At 34.0% G+C, this 23742-nt stretch overlaps 2 protein-coding genes across 2 annotated transcripts in view; one reads left to right on the forward strand and one right to left on the reverse strand.

The window, feature by feature from the left end:
• LOC111624233 (structural maintenance of chromosomes protein 6-like) overlaps positions 1-9824 on the forward strand; it is a gene marked incomplete at its 5' end in the record, with an annotated part of 59205 nt that extends 49381 nt beyond the window's left edge. Inside the window, 2 exons of the mRNA XM_023367049.1 lie at positions 1900-2052; positions 7777-9824. Coding sequence (XP_023222817.1) covers positions 1900-2052; positions 7777-7959 — 336 coding nt within the window. The remainder of the gene's footprint in view (positions 1-1899; positions 2053-7776) is intronic.
• A 5024-nt stretch (positions 9825-14848) lies between these two features.
• The window catches only part of LOC111624235 (mediator of RNA polymerase II transcription subunit 23-like), a 92324-nt gene continuing 83430 nt past the window's right edge, over positions 14849-23742 (reverse strand). The window contains exons 19-24 of the mRNA XM_023367050.1: positions 21885-22054; positions 21749-21821; positions 21467-21678; positions 21274-21394; positions 21122-21207; positions 14849-15945 (exon numbers count right to left, since the gene is read on the reverse strand). Coding sequence (XP_023222818.1) covers positions 15807-15945; positions 21122-21207; positions 21274-21394; positions 21467-21678; positions 21749-21821; positions 21885-22054 — 801 coding nt within the window. The 3' untranslated portion in view covers positions 14849-15806. The remainder of the gene's footprint in view (positions 15946-21121; positions 21208-21273; positions 21395-21466; positions 21679-21748; positions 21822-21884; positions 22055-23742) is intronic.

Here is a 23742-nt window from a genome sequence, read left to right on the forward strand (position 1 = left end):
TATATATTTTTTGGCTTTATAGTCCTTAATATATCCTTTATCTGTATTGAATTTCTTTAAATCTTCAGCTATTTTAATTCTAATTTCTTCTTTTTTATATTCACTTCTAAATATTGCTTATTCTATGTCTGCTACAGTATCTGTTATTTTATCAAAGAAAGGTAAATTCATACTAATACCAAACGACAGAAAATGGATATAATCTTATTAATTTATCTGCAAAGAAAATTCCAGAACTAAATTCTTTTGCCATTCTATTTTTTCATCCTCTGACGGATAATCTAAATATATAAAATTGCTTGTCCTGACTAACTGACTCACTGATTCATCATCACCAAGAGCAAACCACTGAACCTAAAGAGGTGAAATTTGGTACACAGTTAGGGTACGTCATGAAAACGGCTTCTACTGTACTATTTTAGATGCAATTTTTTTCTTTTTATATGCATTTTAGTAGGGTATACCATGGGAATTCACATTAAGAAGGGATTTTTCTAAATTCCCCTGCGGGGGGAGAGATTAAGGCTTAACCGGAAGAACAGCTTCTACTGTACTATTTTAGATGCAATTTTTTGTTTTCAACTACATTTAGTCTTCATTGAGCACTTAGGTGTATTAAATTGATAATATTTCAGACATTGTTATAAATATTTTCATCTATTTCGATTTTAAAAATGTTCGAACCGTTTTAAATTTGAATTTGTTATTGCATATTGGTTCGATTATAGAATGATTGTAAACATTCCAGAAAACTGATCAAATTGAAAATAGTTCGTTTGATTCTCGGTAATTCTCTTCAGCTGTAGATGTTATATAACAATTACTACAGTTATTGAAATATTGAATGTAAATGGGGTTTGCTTGCAAAACCTCCTCGGATGAAGTCGGGGGTAACAGCTAGTTAAATATATGATAAATTGAGTAAATTATTTAATATTGTTATTAGTTCGTTTATAATTACCGTACTTTAACATTTTTAAGAATATAACTAAATTATAAATCATTTTACCTTTATGATCACAGATTTTAGTATTAATCTTTCTATTTTCCTCATCCCTGAATTTGAGTGTCTTTGGGGTGGTTTCTTCATGTAGATGGCACTTGAAAAATTATATATCCTTAATTAATATCTCTCTCTCGTTGTTCCTGTACTTTTTCAACCTTGCCTCCAAATCAATCTGTCTTTAAAAAATCGTATAAAAATAAATTTAAAAATTTAAAATGATGGAGTCAGAATTTTCTAATCTTACTTAATTGTGAGTGAGTACACAAAAATTCGAATTTCCCTTCTTTTCTGACTTATGGAGGCATAAAACCTTCTAAACTCTAAAATAAAAGGTTAAAAAAGCAAACCAGTTTTTTCTTAGAGAGAAACCTTTTTTATTACATTGTATTTATCCCTAAATGCATTTCGCCAGTACACAGTGTACTCTTCAGGGGGAGACATTAGGTGCCATCTTGTATTAAATTTAATAATTATAATGGATGATAGTTATATTGTAACGTTAAATATACTGGAAGAGGAGATTGGACCGAAGGTCCATGTAGCGTAATTGGCAACGTATCAGCATGGTAAGCAGCAGTTTCAGGTTTGAGTCTTGCTACGGGCCGATTCTTTTCTTCCAGTTCAGTCTAAAATTATTTAATCAGATTATCATTATTAAATTTAATATGAGATAGCACCTAATGTATCCCTCTAGGGCCAAATAAATTTGGCCCTAGAGAAATATATTTTGCCAAATCATGCCATCAACTGCCATAAATCATTGCAATGTATTGAGTTTACTAAAGTTGTTTATATTTATATACTTTGTGTTTAATGTCAAGTAAAAACAACTGTTAGCAAAGAATACAACCACACTGTGTTTAAGAGGTGCATACATTTTAATATTGTTACAGATTCAGCCAAATTCAAATGTTGCGGAAATGAACGAAGACATGAAGTCGCTGTCGGGTGGAGAACGTTCATTCACCACGGTCTGTCTCATTCTTGCCCTGTGGGATGCGGTGGAATCGCCATTTCGTATCTTGGACGAATACGATGTCTTCATGGTAACAATTTTAGTTTAAACTATTGTTATTTTTGATAATACAGTAGAGCGTCGATTTTCCGAATCAATTGAGGACTGGGGTTGTTCGTATAACTGATATTTCGGATAACCGATTTATGTACGAAAAAACAGTTTAACGTATCCGATGTTGAAAATTTTCTCCGATGCGTGTCGCTTCGTCAATGTTAAGCCTAACGAAGACTATTGTATCGTAAAAAATTATTTTTTTATTTTCTACAAACAAAATAAATATATTGAAAAATATAAAAACAATAAAAAATTATACTTCAGATGTTAATTTAGTATCAAAAACGTAAAATATTTCAGTAGTCCAAGACATAGACAAAGATTGAAGTGCCACAGCACTGGTGAAAATTTAAATTTGCCGACTGGAATTCTTTCGGATGATTGACTTTCGGAAAATCGACGCTCTACTGTACTTTCATGCTAAATTTACTGATTGTCTCTCATCTATGCAGTAAAATTGTTGCTTTTCTTGTATGTCATTTCTATCAAAAAACATGGAATTTCTCTTCAAAACTATTTTTTTTTATTTGTTGCTTTCTCTGAGCCTCTATAAAATCCTATTTTCTACAAGTCAACATTGTGTAGAGAAACAGTCTTCGTTCTGTTTTGGTTCCCTCAATTTCATTATTCCATGCTCTTTTATCAATTCTAATTCTACTTTTAATGGCTGTCACAAAGAGAACTATTGCTAAATTGTACACATTAGCCCAGGATTGTTATAATTAATTTGAAAATTTAAGACTATACAAACAACAAGTCCTTTTTTCTATTCACATCTTTTTTAATTCAAATGCAGGAACCACAAACAGCAGGCGACATGAAGTAAAACTTTTAAAACAGAAAAATACAATTAAAAATGATCTGAGAGTCCTCTGGCGACTCGGAAATTATTTACATAATTGTACACATTATAACAATCCTGGGCTAATACGTACAATTATGTAAATAATTTCCGAGTTGCCCAAAAATCCACCAGAGGACTCTCAGCTTAAATGCAATTATATAACATGAATGCTGTTGTGAAGAATTTGGTTTTTAATGTTTATTGATGTTGTAACCCACAAAAAAGGGTTGACCTCGAGATCATTTTTAATTGTATTTTTCTGTTTTAGAAGTATTACTTCATGTCGCCTGCTGTTTGTGGTTTCCGGAATTGAAATTAAAAAGGATGTGAACAGAAAAAAAAGGACTTGTTGTTTGTATAGTCTTTTTTTTTTTTAAATTTAAGAACTATTGCTCTTCTCACCAGAGTTTCAAAAACAGCATTCCTATATCTGTAGAGATCCCATGAATGAAACAGTATATAAATTGGTCTGAAAGCAACTTTACTATATACTTCATCCTGCATTCATCTTGTTTTATTAAATCCACATCTCAATCCATACATCCAAAAAATGTACTCCTTTCTCTAAGTCTTGTTCATTTAGAATTTTATAGAAGATACATGGATGACATGTTTGTGGTCATCCATGTATCTTCTTTAAAACAATGAATGCATCGTTCATGTATCTTATAATTTGGAATAGAAAAATAGCAATGGGGCCGTTCATTGAAAAATTTTTTGATAGTGCTTTTGGATCAAAATTAAAAATGACAAGAGTCAGAGAAAATGGTACATTTTATTGCATACCAAATTTGCAACTATAATGAACTTTTAATCAAATACAGTAATGCCTTGAGATACGAGTTTAATTTATTCCAATCCATTCCAGGCCCCTAAAAAATCACCCCTATTTTTGTTTTTTTTTTCTTACAAGCAAAAACATGTAGCTTACAAACAAACTGTACTGAACCATGAAGTTCAGATAAGTCATAGTCCAACTGGCGGTGGAGAAATAGAGGGACAATGACTAGCCTAGTCTACAATACCAAAGATTAATTTTATCCATTACTGTAACTAATTTTTAAAAAATTTTAAAATTTAATTTTTGTCTTCACTTTTATTGGCCGACCGTTTCAACATAAACCTGTCCAAGGAGGTTTGCCTAAGCCATAACACGACCAGTGACAACTTTTTCCAGGTGTTTTCTCTCAACAAAGTCTGTAAATTTCTCCCACATTACGTGCGAAATTAAAGAACTTTGGCAGAGCTAACCTCTTCCACCTCTGGCTCCATCGCAGGGATACCAATCACTTGTATAACCTTGCTTATCTGCTCCTTCTGTAACTCCACCATCTCCATTGTGAGAGTAGCCTGGGGTACAGGGTAGGTTTATTTCGCCTGTATCACTTACTAGGCACAGATTAACCGAAATCTGTCTCCAAAGTTTCAGAGATCCGATCTTAAAAGTTTCATAGGAGAGCGATAACCGCTAGTTCATCCGAACTGCGAAGGTCAGATGTTCGTCAGGACTGACACCAGTTTGTCAATTTATCGATGCACGGACAAACACGCATATATGATCTGATTCGGTCACACAAGTACGAGACATTTTGATTAATAACGAAATAAATAACGAAATAATAAATTTAATAAACAAGAAAATAAACTCATACAGAATGTGGATAAACGAGAGACAGAACCACTACAAATACTATACAAATCGAGCGATAGCTATACTTATATTCTACCCTAGTCGCGATCGAGAGAGAGCTCACAAAATCGTTATAAGACATACGACCTGTTTAGTTGTCGTTCGTCATCTTCTCTGTATGGACACTTTGGAGATAAAGTTCATTTACTTCTTCGTATGGGAGATCACTAAGTGCACAAAATCATTTTCTACGTGCAGACTCTAGACTTATTCCGTATGTGACTCGTCTAAGGACGTCGTTCATCAGGAGGGAAACGTATGTGGAGTTTGGACGCTTTCAGATCTGTCGTTCAACTCCCCGAATTCTGACAAGTTCCCTGTATATCTTCGAAATACCGACCAATCATCGGCCAGTAACTCTTTCATGAGAACGGATGAAAGGGGAATGAATGAGGGGTAACCATTTCCCATCTGAGCAGGATTTTAACCAGATAAGGGAAAGTCAGAGGATGTTCTCTTCTGTGAAAGGAAGTAACATCTGTTATCTGCCTATTCCCATGTTAAAACAGTATTTTTCTCACCAAAAATGAAGTAATATTTGGTGACAATATTTTAACATTATTAATAAAATATTAATTTAGACCCAGGGGCCTTTCGGGTCTCACACCATCTAAATCAGCATTCAGAACTCTCACCTAAAATCTTGTTTACATCTCCAGACTTGTGATTTCCTCACCACTTCCTCTTCGGGTTTGAACCTTTCAAAGTCCTTTTCACAGCATTAGGCCACAATTTCTTCCAGGCAGAGGTCAATATTCTCTTTGTAACATCCTGCCAGGCCATGTCAATATTTTTGAGACATATCATAATCTTCAAGAATTCAGGAAGGATCATTTTAAGAGCGAGGTTGGTATTTTCTGTAACCTCAAAGCATCGTTTGAAAAGGTGTTTCATATATAGTTTCTTGAGATTGGAATAATGAGAAGGTAGAGAACCTTGGTGAAACTGAACTCCCCAAGGATGTCGTCTTAAAGGTTGGTGGGGTGGCGCATTATCTAGAATGAGAAGAGCTCACAGTGGTAGATCATTGGTCCTGCTGTAAAACAAAGTATCTGGAGGTCAAACACCAAATTTATCTGATTGACAAAGAACTGCCTCATCATCCACTTTTGGGTTAGCCCTCCACATGATATGCAGCTTAAAAGCTCTTGGGTTTTCAGAGTGGTATATGAGAAGTGGCTTTATCTTGCAGTCACCACTTACATTTGCACATGGTGCAAGAGTTAACGTGTCCATCAGTTTGTGGCCTGGTATCTCCTCTGCTGTGATGTAAGTCCTCCTTAGCATCTTCTTCCAAAAATGTCCAGTTTTGTCACAGTCAAAGACTTGTTGGGGGATTATCCTTCAACTTCTATGATTTTCACAAGTGTTTTGACAAAATCTTTGGCCACCTCACCATGCCTAATAACAGAATGAATGCCAGTCCTTTTTTTGAAATTTTCAAACCAGCTCCCTTTTTAGACTCTTCTTCTGCTGAAGAACAACATAAGATTTGATACAACAAGAGGGTAGTTAACCCTCTTGTTGTATCAAATCTGAGTAAAATGATCCACATTTTTCAGATATTTGTCCAGTCTGTCTACTTCAGTTTCTAATTTGTTACGTTTTGTTTGCAGTAAATCGACATTTTCTAATATGCCTGCACTTAATGGGAGAAAAAATCTGAGTAAATTGTTTGTGCCTTTTCACAAATGATAGCCTCAGTGAAGGTGTCTCCAATGAACTGCTTAAGTACTCTGTTATCCACAGAAACGGAAGATTTTCCATTTTCTCATGGACCGAAGTGCATAGCTTCAATATTATCGTTACTCCCTTGGCTGCTGTTATATATATGACTGCCATTATAGAGGCTTTCTGTTCAATATTGTGCATATCATTGATGTAGAATGCTCATACTGTGTTTCCAAATCCATTACTCTTAAGCCTTCATGTTTTTTTATAATTTCCCACTTTACCTCAAGCAAAATCATATGTTTCGGCTTTTCACACCAATGGTGTCACTAACGAAATTTTGCAAAATAATGGCAAAAAAGACACAACACAACAGAGATCTTTCCAGAGCGAGGTGAACATGTGTACTGCAAGTGGAAATAATCTCAAAGCTTGGTGCCCACAGCACCAACTAGAGGATGCTTAACCAAAACTCGCTCATATCTCGAGGCATTACTGTACTAAAAATTTCTGAAAAGCAAGGTAATGTAAGGGAATTGTATTTTTTCAATGTTTTATCAAATGCAAAAGTTTGTTAGAGTATTATCATCATTCCCAATCTCTATAATGTTATTTTTCCATATTCCAGTCATTCCTCTATTTATAGTCTTTACAATTTCATCAAATACAAGTTAAAGTCCATTTCTGTTATGACAGTCTTAATTGGCCCTCTTAGTTTCTTAGAATTCCAGTTATCCTCCAAATCTCTTGATTGGAATTATTCCCAGTTCACAAAATATGCCTTGATTTTCCTGTGACTGCTATTTATCTTTGGTATTCCACTGTTAGGATTTTGTAGTTTTTAACATTGCTTCCATTCTGGGATCAATCTGTTATATAATCCACAAAACTTTATAACCTTTGATATCATCATATACTATTACTTATCAAAAACTTGCATTTTGCAGGCTAAGAAGTATGTGAAAATCAAATTGGATTATATCATTAGAATTTAATTTTTTGCTTTTGAATCCATATATTGAATTAATCAATGTTTAAATGTATCTTATATTGTGAAGATCTGTTTTGATGAGACTATGTTGCATCTAAAATCGCACTGCTGTCAACGGCTGCACACAGCTTACAGGTATGAAGGAGTACATGTCAGGAGTTGCGATTTAGCACCGTGTATTTGGTGCCCAAATCATGCACACACAAAATAAACCAGACTTGTAGGTAGTCAGGGGACCAAGAACCGGGTCAAAAGAAAATATGAAATGCCGAGACTGTTTCTGCAAACTGGTGCGAGAGCGAGATTTGCACATGCATTGCTCGTGCTCTCCAGGAATTAGTCTCATCCCAAAAGTTACTTCCCTGTTTTACTTGTTATTGCTGTGAACATAATTTACCAGCCTGTAATTACTAGAATTTTGAGTTGTGAATAAGACATGGCTGTATTTATGCTCAGTGAAAAGATCTACATTAATGTTGCATATCTAATTTTTTTTATTCAGGATTTGGTGAACAGAAGAATAAGTATGGATATGATGATTGAGACAGCTGCACACAAAACAAAACATCAATTCATTTTTCTCACACCACTAAATATGTCCAATCTGAAACGCTCGCCACTGATCCAAATCTGTCGCATGCCGGATCCGGACCGAAAACAGAATTCTCGAGAAGAAATGGAATGAGTCGAATTTGGTTCAACAAAAATTTACAAATGCCGTTTTGGATTATTTAATTAAATAATTTTATTTCACATTTCAAATGAGCGTAGGGGAATATAAACATGATTATCTTTATAAGCAACAAATGTATTTATCCAATATGTTCACTTTGTTACTTTTTTGCAACAATATATTTATCCTTTTATGATGATAAAATCAATTTTATGATAAAACCAAGCTTCAAATTTTTATTCGTGCTTGGAAAATTCTATCGGTTACAAAGATGACGACATAAGTCCAAAAGTACAGTACTTACTTGTTAGTCCCGTATAGTGGACGACTCCATTTAATATGTGAACGTATTTTGTATTATATGGATTATTTTCAATAATTAAAATGTATTAAGCTAACAAGATTATTATTATTATTTTGGACCAAATTTTTCATTTTTTAAAATACACTGAATCTGTCAAGTCTCAATTTTGATCAAAAATAAAAGAACTGGTTTGATATTGTTAGAATTTGTAGATAATTTGTTAATATCATGTCCTTAGAGACTCCTCCTTGTTCAGTTTTTAAACTCAGACGTGTTTTGGCATTATTGCTCTCTTCATACAGGTTTTCCTAATGATAAAAATATTGTCCATGCACAGTAGAGTCCCAGAAACTTAACGTTTCTTACACGTATTTGATCCTAGTGTTCAGTTATAAAGGTAGAAATTAAGTTGTCGTTATTCACTGGCGACATTGAATAATAGCATTGGTTCCATGTGTTAACAAAGTGCCACAACATGAACGACACTAACTCGAAAGTAACCATCGAATGGCCAATAATTTTTTAAATTAACATTTAGCAGCTGTAAATAGAAATAGTCACTAATGGTACATAGTTAATACATATATGAATTTGCACACACAATACATTTACAAAAATTTTGCTATTTAGACTAGCATTGTCATGTGCCATAAAACTTGACATATTCTGTAACTCATCATCTCGGTCCACAGTAAGTTGAGTTTGCTGGACCCTACCATATTGCCTAGAAATTTAGCGTGACCTAATTCAATAGCTCTTTTTTTCGGTCTTTCTTACTACTAATTTTGCTACAAATCCCACTGTTGGAGACCAAGTATGTTTGTGGCACAGATCATTGAAAATAAAATCTCTTTTGCACATTTAACCAAGTTAACCAGTTTCTATATGATTTTAAAACTAAACTCCCAAAATTCCATTTGACTTCAGTATACTCTCTGATTTTTAAAAAAGTTCCAGTCGTATCAACAGATACATTGTTCAAAAATCAAATTTAAGCATTGTGACTTTATGCATTTATATCTCTGTCAAGAAAGAATCAATAACAATGAAAATGTTGTTTATGCAGAAATTAAAATCCTAGAGTTCCACATAAAGGAGAAATGAGCAAAAGATGTTTTGACCTTTAGATGGAGTGCTTGCAGTTTCTGAAGATCATGGTTAAGGATATTTGAGTGAAAAAAATCCCTTGAAATATCAGTAAGAATGTCTAAATGCCTCAATCTAAGAATCATGCTCTCTGACAAATTTAGTTGTTTAATCACCACCACTGATTTGCTTTAAGAGTTTTCAAATAAAATAATTTTCAGTTCAAGCAAGTGCAATACAGCTTTACTCCAGACAGAACTGTTTCCAGGGGAAATGAAACCAAATTCTCTAGCATACAATGAGTTTTATTGAAAATCCAATGTTTGGAGTTATTTTTTGTAACCTACTTCTCGGAGCAAGTGGTATAGTAAATTTTAGAAAGTTGTCAAACTTGTCCTTTCTGTCAAACTGAACCTTTCTCACAGATGTAGCAGAGTAATCACATTCTACAAAGTGGAATGTTAATCGGCTAACAAAGAAATTAATGTAGAAAATCTCAAGATGCAGAATGATAGCAAGATTGGTGTATGATGAACCAAAAGATAGAAAAGTTTGTGATTTTATTGTAAAAAAACGATCTTTGGCAAGAGCACGTTCTGCAAGGAAGAAATACCAACTGTACTTGAACAAAGAATCTTTCCATAGTGACCACGTGACATCCTATTATCCAATCGGAAATAACGATCTAACGAGCCCATTATTTAGAAAGTGTTATTGCTCATCTAACTAACATACATACAATTCATCTTTATTTTATCAATGTGGAATTAAAAAGACTTGCTATTTTGTCAAAAAAACCACCTAGAGGAAAAGTGCAAAAGTAAAATTGGTTGGGTAATTTCTAGATCTAAAAGAATAAGAATGACCAAGACCCATGAAGTCCGACTCGAGCAACATTCAGTAAAATTGGCTTTGACAAGGGCTGCCGAAACAGTGTCACGTCAAACTCAAGTATAAACTACTTAATTTGTAGAAATAGCAACTCTTTTTGAATTTTTAAAATGTCTACTTTCTGATAAAAAGTATTCCAATTGTGCTTGATAGGGAAATTTCTAGTTATACAATAGCTATCACCATACAATAGATAGCGCACAAACAACATACAGGGAAGTGCTCCCTGTATGTTGTCTGCTTAATTTTAAATGCTATGATCGACAAAAACCTTCACACTACCAGAAGTGAATTAATGGATATCAAGTCAAAGAGACTTTTATGCCATCCAACAGAGACATTGCACAAATTGCTTATGTTTTTAGAAGCCATTATTTCAAAATCTTTGTGTAATTTACAAGAGAAACTAGTACTTTACACAAAAAGCAACCATTATTCAAAACCGCATTGGTTTTGAATAATGGACTCGAATAGATTACCATTTTGGTTTTGTATTTTTTTTTTTTCAAGTTTTCTGTCCGTTTCAGACTAAATTCAAGTTGTTTAAGACGAACATCTGGCAGTTCGACTCATCAATACATTTTTTCAGATGCTAAAAATCATTAATTAATCACAAACAGTTTATAAACTAGTTGTGAACTCACTTCACACAGCTTTGCTAACTGCTAAAATTATTCACATGTACATTGCTTGTAGGCTTCATTTTTTTTTAAGAGAAAAAATTCTGTTCTAAGATCAAAAGTTATCATCTGTTCAATAAATTGTTACCCAATTTTATGCAAATTATAAAACTTAGTCATTATACTGTTACTTTATTGTTTAGCATAGCTTCTCTTTACTTAAATCGACCAATAAAGAAACAATCTCAAATATTTTATAAATAAATTCTAATTGGAGCTAAAATTTGGGTAAGTTAACAAGCACGCTCAAACATTGTAGGTGGGTTGTATACCCAAACTGCCATTCTTAGTGTCATCGGTCGGAGCTCGAGAAAAAAATCGAAAGTAAAAAGATGGAGTCAACAGACTGTAATATTAAAAAGATCCCGATTTTACCATCTTGTTTTTGATTTTATCTAGATCAGAGGCCTCATTATTTCTTAAAAAACTTAGAACCTACTAGTTCCTCAAAGGAAATTGGGTCATCTAATAATGGACTATAATTATCAAAATGTATAGCAAGCTTAATAACCAAAAAAGGACCAAAAAATGTTCTCTCAGAAACAAGTTTCAATCCTTGGTAGAAATAATATTAGATGATCTTTGAACCCTACATTTATTAACCATTTTCCAAAAGTCGCCCTAAATTTACAATTCAAAAATTGCACATTGACCCTATGCCAAAATAGTATCTTCTTTGACTCACAAAGAGATTATACTAATTATTCTAAACCAAAGAAAAACTTAAACTTCTTTAATTCTGTCCTTTCTAAAAGATTTCAGAGCACAATTGGCAAATATTTTAAATTTCAAATGATCACAATCAAATCAAATTTTTCCATAAGGACTTGAAAATCTGTCCAAACAGCATACCACATTGAGAGACCAAATCTCTTAGCAAACATATCAATGTTGAATACAAAGATAAAAAATATCCAAAAGTTTTTCTCTTCAATTCCATCAAACCCAGAATTAACAGTAGAGAAATGATCAGCCAACTTTGAGGGTTTCCAATAAATTCTCTTCATTGGGTCTAGAACTATGAAATTTAAAAGTTACCTAGACAGGTAGAGATGATCACAATTAAATTTGTTTAAAACCTGCAATTTATTCAAGTTGTCCACTAAGTTAGATTTGGAAGCAATTAAATCTATAACTGAAGTACCTATGATAGAAGCAGATGTAAATTTAGCTGGAAAATCATTACAAAACGACCATTTAAAATTAGCAAGTCAAAGTTTTTATCAAACTTAAATATTTTCCCCCTCTGTTACTAAGAATTGGATCATTAGAAGAATGAGAATTATAAAAATATTAGAGCTGAAATAAAACGAATATAGTTCATTCGCAATTCTATCATTAACGTCCCCTAATTCTAAAAAATCGTCGTTCACTAATCAAAAATATATCCTTTGAGATCCGCCACAGGGCGTATTCAGAAATGGATAAGTATATAAAAATTAACATCAAACTAGGACATCCCATAAAAAGACCCATCATAATTGAATTTGATTATAATAAAGTATATATTTAGTAATTTGAGCTTACCGAATGTTTGGCAATTAATAACGGTCCACCAAAAGGTCTTCCTGGGTCAGCTGGCTTATGAGCTAAGTGTTCTGTGATGGTTATCAATGAAGCAAAAAAGTTTTCATCCAATATGTCGTCCACATTTCCAAAAGAGCAACAATACAAAAAAATAAAAATTTCAGAAAATTCACATCCATAAGATTTGAAATTAAAGTTCCTTGACAATTCCATGGAAAAATATTCAAATCAAACTCTGTCATATTCCTAGGTACTTCTCTAGCTGCACTTGATCCTCAGGGTCTTTTCCTTTCCCTTAAAAAGTCCATAATAAAAAAGTATATATTAGTACATAAACACACAAACTATTCGACGATAAAAAACACAATAAAAGTTTTTAAAATAAATTGGCTATGCAATACTTACAAAACTAATCTGTCCTTATTTTATTGTTACTCCATCGTGAGATCAAAACGTGATTCTAGACCTCCGATTCATTACTTAGTGCCAATTGATAGATTTCTTGACAAACTTATCGTCCGACTTGACGTTGGTAGGGGTCATGATGAAAGATGACTTTCATGAAACCTCTGAAAGAAATGTTACCTTGGAAATCTTTAATCTCTAACAAACATTATCTATTTCTCACATAAACATTAGTTTAGTGTTTTGCAGTAGGCAGCTGTGTTTGTAAAATCTCTGTTTGAGATCACAAAAACCAATCGTACATGTATATTGTAGTCAGAAGACCAAGCCAGCAGCGGTTCTTGGGAAATCATATTCTGTCTCTGCAACTATGTGAATACCAAAATCAAAGATATAGATGATGGCAATTGTTCTAAGTTAGTTGCATGGTTTGATCCTTGTGGGACCTGAATAAAAACAAATGTACTCTCATTCTGGTATTACCTTTTTCAAATCAAGACGACAGTTGACTATGGAACATAAGTTTGCTTCACTGGGTCATGTGTTTCATGATTGTGACAGAAATTTTGAAGTAAATGAGCATATCAAAAGAACGTCTGCACTATACATTTCAGAATCTTGGTGCAAACTTGTGGAGTTGGCCAGAAAGAAAATTCCCTTAAAAGTAGAATGTCACGGCAAACACACTTTGTCTATACAGGAAATGTGCAGTACACCTGGCTTCGAGATAAATGAAATTTGTGTGACCGCAGAAAGCTTCAAGAATAAAAATATCTGAGGAAAAACCAAGGGCAATGCTCATTGGATCACTTACAATGCCATGGGCCCTACAGGAAGAGAGGAAGGCTTCTGAGAAGCAATGTTGCACTTCCACGCCTCTACAATGGGAGGCATCCAATTTTGGCTCCTAAGCTTAACAACATACAAAAGCGGTGTGTGTACATTCCCGCAGTATCAGAGCTTATGTTACAAGTGAAGACACCTAAAAACATTGTGGAAGAATACTAAAAGTTACAACGGTGACTCGAGACAAATCGGATGTCAAGCAGGCATCCAGTTCATTAATTATATATGTTTTTCAGAATATAGCTCCAGATAATTTTTAGAAATCTTGGCCAGCACTAGAATACTCTGTTTAAACTTTTGCCTCTTCTCACTGATGATTTTCAACACCATCCTTCAAAGAAATCTGATTTAAAAAATGCTTTTGCTTGCCTTAGAGGAATGTTTAACAGCTGGTAAATGTTAAATTGTTTACTTCTAAATTTAAATAATTTAAGTATGCTCAAAGATGGAGGAAAGTTCTTAAATGCACACAAAAGTTTATTTTACTGATAACCATTTTATAAACAGTAATTAGATTATAATAGTTATGCCATCCAATAGAATGTTTCATTAATCCATAGTATATTACCTTATGAGGAAGCTTGACTTCTGTTGACCAATGATTATTACAGTAGTTCCTGACTATGTCACACATGTTGGGAGGCAAACTGAACGAGCAATAAATATATCAGATGATGTAATATAACTGAGGTATCATGTTTCTATCCACCCATTTTGCCTATTTTTTATCTTTGTACCGACTCGCTTTATTTATGGGTCATATTTTGTACAATTGTAGTTTTAATGCCGATGATTGGAATAAGGTAATATTTCTTTGCTGGTAGAAATTCAATGGCAACTATTTTTAAAAAACTATTGACTAAAGTGCTTTTACATTTGGAAGGAAAAATAGAATAATATACCCAAATGAGTGATATAATGAGGAGCCACTGTATTATTATTGGGCTGCAATTTCAAAAAATTAGACCTATAAATTCCCACTGTTGTCCGTTCATCTTTTCTTAATCTCGAGAACAAAGATAGATACAAGAAATCTGAAACCAGATACAAAAGCAGTAAATAGATGACCAGCACGACTCTATTGTTAATGGAAGTATGATGTAAAGAGGCAAGACACTACTAATAAATTTAACGTAAAGAACATATATTTTTAATTAAATAAATTAAAAAGTGCAGCCTGGCATTGTGACAATGTCACAATAAATAATTGCTCGTTGTTGTTATTTTTTATATTGAATGTAGTTTAGAGGTTCCATCTCATTTTGCTTATTTTATAATTATATGTGCAGTGAATTTCTAACAAAAATAAATCAAAAGTAATAGAGAGAAATAATGTCTGACCATATGCCTTCTAAATTGCATACCAGTTTTCAACTTCAATTGTAATTACAGCTAATTATAACATCAAGAAATTGCAATACTTGTAACAGTAGTAGTAGTAGTATCATTCAGATTGGCATGTGTTTCTACACAAAACTAAAACTGCCACTTGACACATCCAACTTCAACAGTTCATTTCACTCCCTAATAATGTTTTGTTGCCAATACAAAAAAATATGTATGTTGTAGAACATTACCCAAATATTCTCCTCTTTGGAGATTCTAGCAACTTACAATGTAATTGTTGGTTATTGGCTTGCAGTTGACAGAAGGCTGAAAACAAGATGGATAATAAAAGGGGAAAAAATGGTTACAAATTTGTGATAGATGGAATGTTGCAGGAAAAAGTCTTTGAAAACAAATTTTTCCATGTGTTAACAACACTTTCTAGAAATATGAACTATGTATGATCAATAATGTGGAGAAATATTTTGAATTACTACTTTATATCTTACAATTAAAAGAATGCAAGTTTTATTTTCTCAGGTGTGCATATTTAAAATGTTTGTTTTCTTAGAATACCTTGCATCTATAATAAACAAGCCTGGAGATTTCACTAACAGAACATTCATTTGTTAATCAACAAATAATTATATATTTGTTTTTTGATTGAATTCATAACAAAAAGCTAATTTAAATGCTCATGATTATAAATTTTTATTTCAAGACTGTGTACACATTTTACAAAATATATCAAGTTGCAATTGTTATTTATATGTTTCTTCTGTTATAAAAAATTTTTACGTGACGGTAACTTCTTCTATGTTCAGGTGAGTTACAAATCGCAACCTCATTTGTAATTTTGGCTTTAGAGTCCGGATGCTGCGCTCCACGTCATTTTTAACAACGTCTCCGGTAAACATGTATTTAATGTGATAACTTTGGGTTAAGAAACTTTGCTAAAATAACATTCTTGCTTTTAATATAATTATTATTATTATGTTGGGTTTAGTGGGTTATACTCGGTTGACACTGCTGGCTGTGTACTATGCCAGACCAGAGTCAAGGCATAGCAACCAAAAACTAAAATTAAATAAGTGTGTTAGTGTCTGTATTCAGGAATTTCCTAACAATATGTCATGTATTCAATATAGTGGCCTTCTGTAGTATGATGTATGTTTTTATATTCAATTGTATGTTCCCAGGCTTTTGTGTAGTGTGTGTGGTATCACACCTGTACAGGAGAGAACGACAGGTACAATAAGCACCCTTTAAATCCTCCACACATGCCTTCTTTCCTGGACGAGTTCTGTGTACTTGCTAATTTTTTCAGTGAATGTGTTTTGTACATTGTGAGTGTTTGGAATGGCTATATCTATAATGTATGTGATTTTATTGTTTGTCAATGAGTGTGATGTCTGGTCTGTTGTGGTAAATTGTTTTATCTGTAATTATGGCTCTGTCGTAGTACATTTTGTGCGTGTTGTTTTCCAATACTGTCTGTGGAATGTATTTGTAGTATGGTTCATTGATGTCTAATAATTTGTGCTTCTTTGCAAGCTATTGGTGTATTATATTTGCTACTTCATTATGTCTATTTAAATAATTGTCTGTGCCAAGAGCTTGCAACCAGAAGTGATGTGTTGTATAGTTTCTGGCATGATGTGACATTTTCTGCATGTGTCATTTGTGAGTGTTGTATCTTTGAGTATGTTTTTTCTGTAGTTTTTAGTATTTATGACCTGATCCTGTATGGCAATCATGAATCCTTCCGTCTCCCCAAAGAGGCATCCCTGATCTAACCAGCTGTTTGACGCAGTTTTGTCAACAAAATCCTGGGCCAGGTCGTAAGGATGCCTGTCATGGAGAGCCTTTTCAGCCCATGATTGCTTAATGTTGTCTATGCTTTTTATATGTTGTGACATGTCTGTATGTTGTGAGTGTAAGTTTAATGGTGTGTTATTTGAGTCTGCTAGAGTTACTGCTTTATGTAACTGTGATGTTTGATGTTTCTTGTTTCTTGTAGAAAAACTCTCGTAGTGACTGCATTTGTTTGTAGTGAAGGATAACTATGTCAATCAGGCCACATCTGCCTTCTTTACGTGGAAGGGTTAATCTTTCTGTGGCGGATTTAGGGTGATGTTGTTTATGCTTAGTAAGTGTTGCTCTTGTTTTCCTTTGGAGTTGCTCGAGATCTGTGCGAGTCCAATGTATAACTCCAAAAGAGTATGTGAGTACTGGGATGACATATGTGTCTATTGCTTTAACTGTGTGTTTTGCATTTAACTGTTTTCTGAGGATAGCGTTTAACCTACTTTGGTATTCTTTAATTAATCTTTGCTTTATTTGTGTATGTTCTGTTAGTTTGGCCTGTTGGAATCCTAAATACTTGTAGAATTCATCCTCTTCCATGGATTCAATAACGTCTCCATTTCTAAGTGCAAACTCTTCTTTCTTCAGGATTCCTTTATCTATGTGAAGTGTTTTGCATTTGTCTAAGCCAAACTCCATTTGTATGTCCTTAGTGTATGAATGTGTGATGTGTAAGAGTTGATGAAGTTGTTTCTGTGTGGATGCATAAAGCTTTATGTCATCCATGTACATGAGATGTGACAGTGTAAACTGTGTTGTTTTTCCATGTCTGATATTGTAGCCGTAATGCGAGTTGTTTAACATGTTGGATAATGGGTTCTGGGCTAGGCAGAACCAGAGAGGACTCAAGGAATGTCCTTGAAAAATTCCTCGCCTAATGAATATTTTGTTTGTTTGTATGGAAGTGTTACTAACCCTGAGATGTAGTGTTGTTCTCCAGTGCTGCATAGTGTTTTGGAAGAATGCAATGAGTGATGGATGTATTTTGTACATGTGTAGAATATGTAGCAGCCAACTGTGTGGAACGCTGTCGAATACTTTTCTGTAGTCTATATATGCCATGTGTATGTTTCTGTGTTGTTTGTGTGCTTGCCGTAGAATGACTGAATCAATGAGTAACTGTTCTTTGTATCCCCTGTGATTTCTATGCCAACCATTTTGTTGTTCTGTAAGAATGTTGTGTTCTTCAACATGTTTGTATATTTTGTTTGTGATACATGTTTTCAATAATTTGTAGAGTGTTGGAAGACATGTAATTGATCTGTGTTGTGTGGGGTTTGTGGTGTTGTTGTTTTTAGGTTTCATGTAGGTGATGCCCTTGTAAGGAACCAAGTCCAAGCATTATTTTTATTTACTTTTATTTGGGACTTATGTTTTGTTAGGACGAAGGTTTCCTCACCATTCACCTTAGAAACTTAAAAATAGAAGAGAAACCAACTCACCAATGAGAGAAAAGTGCCGTAGAAAAAACTCGTGCACCCTTGCACTCCCGAGCGGAAAAAAGTATGTCCGCACCGAGAAAAGGGGGAGACCCCACAAGCACAACTTAGNTTTGGGACTTATGTTTTGTTAGGACGAAGGTTTCCTCACCATTCACCTTAGAAACTTAAAAATAGAAGAGAAACCAACTCACCAATGAGAGAAAAGTGCCGTAGAAAAAACTCGTGCACCCTTGCGCTCCCGAGCGGAAAAAAGTATGTCCGCACCGAGAAAAGGGGGGAGACCCCACCAGTACAACTTAGGGACTCGCTAAACCTTAAAGAATAAAAACATCCCGAAAATTGTCAAAAAGAATAATGTAAAAGGTTAGCGAGTATTGTCGGAAAATAGGCTGCCAGACAAATAGAAAAAGTTTATTGTTAGCAAATAAGTATGTAAATGAGGGAAGTGATCACATTCAGAGTTGTGACGTCACCTCACAGTATAAAGTCCGACACCATCTTTACTCTCTTTATCCTTCACGCATTCTTTTAATCCATACACGTTATTCGTAAATTGTCCCCTTCGTACGGACGGTTTGCGGCTGGTGCCCTTATTCTCTTCTTATCCCCTTCGCTCTTTTCCTTCCCATTCCCACCCACTCCCCACCCTATCTCCATCCCTCCCTCTTCCTTTCCTTCTGGCTATACCATTGAGTTAAGGCCTTTTCTTTACAAACTATAAACTATAGTATAAAGTCCGAATCTTAAGTGAAGATGGACGAGGTGAGCTGCTTTTATCAACGAGCTTGGTGAGCTTCATAGCAGCAAATGAAAGAGAGGTGTCCGATAGGATAAAATAGTTCCAAGGCGCTTTTGAAGTTATTTGATTTGTGGATCGAAGATTAGAGAAAGTCTTGAGAGTTGAGGAAAAGGGTTCCTAGTATATTGAGGTGACGATTAGGATCTTTAATTCATAAGAATTATTGTATATAAATTAAGTCTTTGATATTTTGTCGAATTCCAAAGGGGAATAGAATTAAGTTAAAAAATAGATTGATTTGAGTTTTGTCGGGTTGATTCTTATTGACTTTCATTTAGTAAAATTCAAATAATTTATTCAATTTTGTATATAGTTTATTACTAGAACTTTTATTAAATATTTGATTTGTTATTGACAAACTTGGTCATTATTTAATTCGGTGCACACTTAAAGTTCAGGCCTGGCACACTAACGCGAATCCGCGTAAAGTACCCGTTAGGGAACGGCTATTTCCGGCACACAATCGTGTCGATAATCGTTGGAAAAGTCGGAAAAATAATATAGTACTTTACACCCTGAGTAAAAAGTTTTGGCATGTCTTGTGGATTGATGATTATGTATGTCAGATGTTTAGCTAGTTCCTGATGCAGTGATGTAAATTTTTTGTATCAGAAATTGTGAATATTGTCTACACCAGGTGTCTTCCAGTTGTGTGTTCTGTTAACAGCGTAGCAGATGTCATGTACATTTATTTCAGCACAGGGCATAGTTGGTATGTTGTGCAAGTTTTTGTTCTCCTCCTCTATTCAGCCTGCATCAGCATTGTGTGTAACAGCATTGGACCAAAGCAAAGACCAATAAGTTATGAGTTCTTCTTCTATTGGTGTGCCACTGTACTGTGTATCAGTGTTTGTTTTGGTACTAACTTGTTTGTAAATAATTTAGTTTGTTGTTTTCATAATGAATATGTTTTGTATCGTTTAATAAACTAAAACAAAAACTCGCAGCCAAAGCATGTAGACTCAATGTATTCTGTAATGTGTGTTGTGATTTTCTTGAAAATGTTTTTGAGTTGTTTCTTTAATTTGGGTATTACGTTGTTTTTAGTGTATTGTGTGAGCCCACCAATTGCCATCTAATGTCATTTATTTGTGTATCAATTCTCTGCCAGGCAGGCTTGTGATAGGATCGTGTTTTGTGTGTATCTGTCTGCAATTGTATTTTCAGTCCAAGGTGTGTCACTACTGTGACTGCCCCAGCATAAACTAATGTAAGAATGTCTGAGTGTGTAGAAATTGAATGAATGAATGTAGTTTGTTAGTAAGTGAGTGTTTACATAATTTAGTATTACTATTATTATTATTATTATGTTGGGTTTAGTGAGTTTTACTCGGTTCACACCAGTGGCTGTGCACTATGACGGACCAGAGTCAAGGCATAGCAACCAAAACAAAACTAAAATTAAATAAGTGTGTCAGTGTCTGTATTCAGGAATTTCCTAACAATGTGGCATGTATTCAATATAGTGGCCTTCTGTAGTGTTATGTATGTATTTCTACTCAATTCTAATGTTCCCAGGCTTTTGTGTAGTGTGTGTGGTATCACACCTGTACAGGAGAGAACAACAGGTACAATAAGCACCCTATCCATCCTCCACAGATGCCTTATTTCCTGGGCGAGTTCTGTGTACTTGCTAATTTTTTCAGTGCATGTGTTTTGTACATTGTGAGTGTTTGGAATGGCTATGTCTATAATGTATGTGATTTTATTGTGTTTGTCAATGAGTGTGATGTCTGGTCTGTTGTGGTAAACTGTTTTATCTGTGATTATGGCTCTGTCGTAGTACATTTTGTGCATGTTGTTTTCCAATACTGTTTGTGGAATGTGTTTGTAGTACAGTTTGTGGATGTCTACCAAGTTGTGTTTCTTTGAAAGCTCTTGGTGTATTATATTTGCTACTTGATTATGTCTGTGTAAATAATATGTCTGTGCCAAGAGCTTGCACCCAGAAGTGATGTGTTTTATTATTATTAATTATTATTATTATTATTATTAAGGATACAGTAAATCACAAATGGCTTCCATATACTTTAACTGGTCGTAATTTTTACTCACTAATTCGAGCATTTCATACAACTCTATTGTCACCTACAAATAGAAGATTTAATGAATTGTGAACTTAGTTGTTCCATACATACAAAATTAAAAATATACCTCCTTTATACATCGAGATCTTTCACCCTGAAAACGCTGCAAGAATGGTCCAACTAAATGGCAGAGGAACAGCAGCTGTTCTTCAGTCTTGATAACAGGCTTTAATTTCTCTCTCATGAATCTGAAGTAAATGTAAATGGTAAGATAAAGATGTTAATAATCCATACCTAAATTTAACATTAAAACTACTTGCGGGAGTACTGCACTTATTTGTCCCACGCTGGCGTGATACCAGATGGCATGTGTTAATGCGATGAGATGGCTGCACTGCACCTCGGTCATGGTGCAGTGACTCTTCGAAAAGTCAAATACCTGAAAAGGATCCATGTCCGGAAGAGGCATGGAAAGCAGAGGACTCTGAATTACTTCTAGAATTCGATCATGAAGAACAGACCAGTAAGATTCCTAGTAATGTGTTTAGTCAATAAATGGTTATTAAATCCTCTTTCAAAATAAATTTTGTAAGTGAACTTACTGGAAGAGCAGTCAAGACTAAAGCTACAGCATTCATCCAAGATTCAATATTAGATCGAGAAAGAACTGTGTGCCTGAATAATGACAGTCATTACATTTTAAAAAAATACCACTATAAAAAATATATTTCATCTTACCCTTTCAGTATCACATCTAACAATGCATTCCCGACAGTATTGGCCGCAAGAGGAAGTGCCATCAATTCTATGCAGGTAACATGTAGAGCATGGGCGGCAGGATTCGGAAATTCGTTAAATCTCCAATCTGTGTGTGGAAATGGTGAATTTCCACATATTGCTGATGTTGAAAATTAAGGATTCACTTAAAATTATTTACTTTAAAATTCTCAATTGCATTATGCATATTTTTTAATGCAATTAATTTATAATTGTATGCTGTATTATTCAATCTTACGGATCTACAGAATTTGGAATGTTTTTCCACATGAATAACTATCTCTCTAAGTCAAACTAGTAACAGCTTTAAAAAGAATATTTTTTTTATTCTGTTGTTTCACTTATGAAATTATTCTTGAAGCCGTAGCCAAGATGCATGGAAGACATTACATTACTTTTGAATGTTGGTTATACAATCTACATCTGGTATGTAGATGATATATTAATAATTTGGAAAATTAAACCAGAAATGCATTCTTTCCTATGTACCTTTAACAACAATCTTTATCAACTTACTCTCAACCTGGAACATGAGCACCAAATTGAGGTGCATTTTTTTGACATCATATGTACAGAGAACTTGGCTTATCCACTACGATACTTAGCCAATTTACCATCCGATTTTATTCTGGCCCATTCACACAACCCAAACTCATTTAAACTAGCTGATTTTCATTCACTTAATAAAATATCTCACAGTCTTCCAGCTAAAAAAGTAGGAAGGAAGAACTTCGATACATCATCAATATAGCAGAAAAGTATAGATAACATCTAAGAAGGCCTCATTAAGAAGCATCAATAATAAACAGCTAAAACACACACAGTGAAACTACCAGAATCGATGGTATATCTGTAGCCTTCAGGAGAAGCTCTACAATCTAAACCTTACTTACAAAACAACAAAGACACTAACAACAAACACTACCAGGTCACATTATAAGCATTTGCCAATTCTACTGTATATATAAAGGTAGCCTCAATGCATCATAATTTCTGTTAAAAACAGGTAAGCCGTGGCAGTTATCCACTCGTGTTGGGGGATGACATTCACACACATTGACCAAGCAAAGCTTCTACATCTTCCCTGGATACATCCAATCTATGGAACTTGGAGATGATCAAAATATATAAAGTGTGCAGGAGGAATTTGGCTATCAACTTTAAAGACCAACAAAATTAAAGACAGCAACTCACAAAAGCTTGGAGAGCCCTACTCAAGATACAAAAAAAAATAAGCATGGTTTTAAATCAGAAAATCACAAGAATAGATTCCCTTTACGAAATTATTTTTATTCAAAGATAATTGACAACAGTGGCTAATGTTCACTGAAAGTAATAATGAGTTGTATGATGGATTTTTGTGTCTTTATCTGGTTTAAATTTATTAAACAGTTTCATACTTTTAAACTACAACCAAATAGAAAAATTCCACCTAAAATCATGCATATCCTGTGGTCAGATGAGAAATCTCCTCACAGATAAGACCGTATATACTTAGTCTTGTCCTTTATTCTGTTCAGTAAAATGTTATTTGACAGTGTTGTGTGCAGTGGCAGCTTTCTCCTAGCTTCTTCCTAACTATTACTTGTTAACATATACAGAATGTCAAAATTCACAAAGCATGTGGTGTCTGATAATGTGCATGTATGTACACACACAACATACATTTTTTTAATAATGTATGTTGTGTTTGTGTACATACATAGTAACTGTTTATTTTCAACTTGGTAGATGCATTATTATAATTTACTAGCAGATAAGCCCAGCGTTGCTTGGGCAAAAAGTAATGACAGCTAAGATTAAGATAAATTACATTACA

This window comes from Centruroides sculpturatus, unplaced genomic scaffold (assembly GCF_000671375.1).
Source record: "Centruroides sculpturatus isolate CEXI.00-Female unplaced genomic scaffold, Cexi_2.0 scaffold61, whole genome shotgun sequence".
Taxonomy (NCBI): Eukaryota; Metazoa; Arthropoda; class Arachnida; order Scorpiones; family Buthidae; genus Centruroides; species Centruroides sculpturatus.